General features: G+C 35.8%; 1 protein-coding gene across 1 annotated transcript; it reads right to left on the reverse strand.

The window, feature by feature from the left end:
• Nucleotides 1-516: 516 nt before the first annotated feature.
• On the reverse strand, nucleotides 517-2714 carry CGA (glycoprotein hormones, alpha polypeptide). Its single transcript, XM_045498960.1, has 3 exons — nucleotides 2614-2714; nucleotides 1265-1449; nucleotides 517-861 (listed from the first exon to the last, which is right to left on the reverse strand). The coding sequence occupies exons 1-3, from the start codon at nucleotides 2711-2713 to the stop codon at nucleotides 784-786; spliced, it is 363 nt and encodes a 120-aa protein (XP_045354916.1). The 5' UTR covers nucleotide 2714; the 3' UTR covers nucleotides 517-783.
• Nucleotides 2715-4635: the final 1921 nt, after the last annotated feature.

The raw sequence follows: 4635 nt of genomic DNA on the forward strand, positions 1-4635 counted from the left end.
ATTCTCTCTCTCCCTCTCTCTCAAAATAAATACACTTCAGAAAAAATAATAACCAGACCACTGGCTGAAAGATATACAGCTTGTTCTAGAAGCCTTGGTAGGGGCAAGGTCTTCCAGGGTAAGTTCACTGAGTGCATGGGACCCCCACTCACCCATTGACCCACTCCCTTCAATTAATCCTATCAAAAGTAACTGACTTTAAACTCTTAAGGGATGCCTGGGTGGCTCAGTTAAGTGTCAGACTTTAGCTCAGGTCATGATCTCATGGTTCATGAGTTCAAGTCCCGCATTAGGCTCTATGCTGACAACTCAGAGCCTGGAGCCTGCTGCTTTATGAGTTTGAGTCCCACGTTGGGCTCTGTGCTGACAGCTCAGAGCCTGGAGCCTGCTTTGGATTCTGTTTCTCTCTTCTGTCTCTGCTCCTCCTTCGCTCTCTCTCTCTCTCTCTCTCTCTGCCTCTCTCTCTCTCTCTTAAAAATAAACTCTTGAGAAAAAAATTAGAATCCAGACATAGAATGATGATTTGAAAGGCTTTATTTCCAGAGGAACCAGCTTTTTATGGTCACACTAAATGCTGTATTACACTCCAAATGAAAGGAACTAGACTTCTGATTATACTGTAGGATAAAGAGACAGGCAACAAAGCCGCAGCGCATCCTTGAAGCATGCCAAAGTCGTTTAGTGAGGAAAAGAGGGCTTTATCTCACAAGGCCATAAACGCTGAAAAAATTAATTTTTCATTCCAGGAAATCAGCCGTCATCAACACGCACTTTGCAAAATATTTAAGATTTGTGATAATAACAAGTACTGCAGTGGCACTCTGTGTGATTCTCCACTTTGGCATTTCCCATTACCGTGGCCTAAAGAGAAAGGGGGGAAAAAGTGGATGGATGGATGGATGGACAAAATTGAAAAATGTTAAATACAATTGTCTGTAGTCATCTGTACTAAATAGATGCTTGCTACATTTGTACATTCTCCATTTCAGCTAATATTTCACTCTAAAACATTGGGTTTGCACTATGTATGCTATCCTCTCTTCCAGCCTACCCATTATCACCTCCACAGCTATTCCTTTCATTCTGAATAAATCCAGCCTGTCCCCACAAGGTTATTCTTTTGATTAAAGGGGAGAAGTCCTTGTACAAATGCCCAGCAAAGATGGGTCATTAGACACCTCTGACATTAAACCCCATGGATGTGTTCTGAGGACATTTCTCTGGCTGGACTGTTAGAAAGCTGCTGGGGCCCTTTAATTCTCACCTTGGTAAAGGCTTTGGCCACACAGCATGTGGCTTCTGAGGTGATGTTCTTTGGGACCAACATTGTCTTCTTGGACCTTGCTGGAGTGGGGTATGCTCTGGAGAAGCAGCAGCCCATGCATTGATAAATTGGGGCACCCAACTTGGAGAAGTATTTGTTTTCCTTTAGCTTGCATTCTGGGCACCCTATCACCAAAAAAAGGCAAAGAGTAGAATAATCCAAGGATGATTCAAAAAGAAACTGAGGAACGCCTGGCTCCATGTGACTCTTGATCTCGGGATCATAAGTCCAAGCTCCACACTGGGCATAGAGTTTACTTAAAAAAAATTTTTTAATAAAATTAAAAAAAAATAAACTGAATTTTTCTTTATTATGAGACAGTAAATATTCTTTTTATATTGTAAATAAAAGGAAAATAATAAACACTGTTAATCTTCATGCATATAATCTATTTGTATTGATTATAGTTATTTTCATGGGAAACAATTTTTGCAGATATGTGTAGGAGATCTCAAGAGTAGTAGTTTCTCATATAAATATTTAAAAAAGAGTAGTGGTTCCTCTTTCTTCAACCATGGATTCTCTATCCCAATGCTAATGGCATGCCTATAAGGAGCACAAAATATGACAGATGAAAACACCATGTTCATCTGAAAGGAGAGTTTTGCCCAGAGGCGAAATATTTTCCCCTTTAGAATCTGCTATTGTTTTTCCCCATGGAAACTCCAAATATTGACAGAGAAAAATATGTCAGAATTAAGAAAGCTTGTTGAGTGTAGACAGCTGATATTGGATGGAGTACCCGCACTTGAGAACTGAGATTAAAATATTACCACTTGTCTAAGAAAAACCATAACCAAGAGTAGGTCACAGTTTCTTAGCAGATGGACTTATATCAGCTTCTATATGAGATTTTTCAAACAATACAGCAAAATAAATGTACTGCACAAAATGGTTTTGTTTTTCTCACTTGTTAACTGATGTGAAAATTCATCAACAAAAGTAATGTTGAAATCTTCTCAAATCTGAGAGAACTGTAAAAAAAAACTGAGCTAACTGAATAAGGAGCATTTTCTGCTTGTAAAACTCAGATAAAAAATAATATGGAATCTGTTTCAGATGACAATGTATATGCTGCTATTTAAATGGACATGTTAGATAAACTTCACTATAGATTTTCTGAAACTAATTTAACTTCATGTTTACAATCTAAAAGTGCCTAGGTATGTATCCAGCAGCAAAGATTTATCACATTTAAAAAGGAAGTAGAAATGTAATTAATGGAGTTATTGACATATATCTAGAAATGTGTGTTTTCCCTATTGCTGAAAATCTGTTTGGTCACATACCCTGCATTGTAAACTCTCCATCAGGAAAAGAATGGAGACTATGCAGAAACACAGAGAGTATGGCCAGAATGACAGCTGCATATTTTCTGTAGTAATCCATGGCTCTCCTGCAAAACAGAAGAGGAAGAAAAAAGTTACTCTAAAATAGGCTTACCAGTCATTACAACAACTAGTAGTTTCAGCATTACTATTAATAATAGTCATCGGTGTCTTGACCCCTCTTCTTACAGCTCCCAACACACTCTGGAGCCAGGTAAAGAAGAAAAAAAATTTCCTAAGGAAAAAACTAAGGCATCTAATCTTTCCATTTCTCATATAAACAAATAGAATTGGACTTGATGCTAATAAAAAAAATTCTCTTTTTAAATATATCATTCTGTCAAGCCTCAGTGTCCTTATTTGTAAGACATGAAACTTAAACTAGATAATATCTAAGAATACAGACAGAGAAATAATAGATGATAGATAGATAGATAAGCTCATATAAAATAAATAAGCTTATATACAATGTATAAATTGTACAAGCAGATGAGTTCATCCTTCCCATTCCTATATTGTCAGGTGGAAGAATAGAAGGAAAGGACAATGTCTACCCTTCTTTTTATTCACTGGTGGTAAATGAGCTCTAAGTTTCATTATCAGTGTGCAACAGAAAATGCTAGCCTAGCAATGTGGCAAGAGTAGACAGCAGAGAATATTTATCAAAGTTTTCCTAACTGCACTTCTTGACTTATTTATACCTGTAGATACAGCTTTACCTGAGCATTTTTAGTGCTTAAGATCAGGCTAGCCAAAGTCATCTGAGTGACTGACCATATCCAGCATTGACAGCACTGCACCTGAGAATGGGAAGACAAGGAATGGACTGTGTCCCCACATGTCCTAGAAATTTTTCATGTAAGATAAAATGGGCAAGTTTTATTCCTATTTTTTAAGTGAGAGTGTTATGGATTGCTTATGTTCAAACCATGAGAGATAAGATGAACAGAGCATCAATTACCAATAAAAAGACAATTCAGAATATTTAAAGGAGAATTAAAACCAACTTTACACAATCTATTTTAGAAAATAGAGGAGGAAGGAATAGTTCCAACTCATTTTGTGAGACCAGGATTACCCTGACACAAAAATCAGACAAATTCAGAAAGAAAGAAAGAAAGAAAGAAAGAAAGAAAGAAAGAAAGAAAAAGACTAGTATACATCATGAAATTAGATGCCAAATCCTAAACAAAATAATAGCAAATTGAACCCAGCAATGTATAAAAAGATTTATACATGACCAACATGGAATAATTCACATATGCAAGGCTGGTTCAGTATTTGAAAATCATTTAATATAATCTACCATATCAACGGGATAAAGAAGAAAAAAGTCATATGATTTATCAGTTGATGCAGAAAAGCATTTGACGTATTCAATACGCTTTCATAATAAAAAGTATCAGCAAACAAATGTTTTTCTCAACTTGATAAAGAGCATTTATAAAAAACCTGGAGGTAATATCATACTTAATGGTGAAAACTGAATGTTTCCCCCCCAAGACCAGCAATGTGGCAAGGATGTCCACTTTCACCTCTGTTATTCAATACAGTACTGAAAGTTCTAACCAGTGCAATATGGCAAGAAAAAGAAATTAAAGGCACACAAATTGAAAGGGAAGAAATACATCCTTATATGTAGATGACATGATCATCTATGTTAAAAAAAAAAAAAAGGAACTTACAGAAAAGTTCCTGGAACTAAGCAATGAGTTCAACAAGATTGCATGACATAAGATCAATACACAAAATTAACTGCATTTCTTCATACTAAAAACAATAATGTAGAAACAAATTTAAAACACAATACCATTTGCAATTGCTCCAAAGAAAAGAAAATTACCTAACTATAAATCTACAAAAATATATACAGGACTTGTATGCTGAAAGTTACAAAATACTGATGAAAGAAATCAAAGACCTAAATAAATGGAGAGACATAGCATGTTAATGAATTGGAAGACTCAACATGATAAAGATGTC

Source organism: Leopardus geoffroyi, chromosome B2 (genome assembly GCF_018350155.1).
Source record: "Leopardus geoffroyi isolate Oge1 chromosome B2, O.geoffroyi_Oge1_pat1.0, whole genome shotgun sequence".
Classification (NCBI taxonomy): Eukaryota; Metazoa; Chordata; class Mammalia; order Carnivora; family Felidae; genus Leopardus; species Leopardus geoffroyi.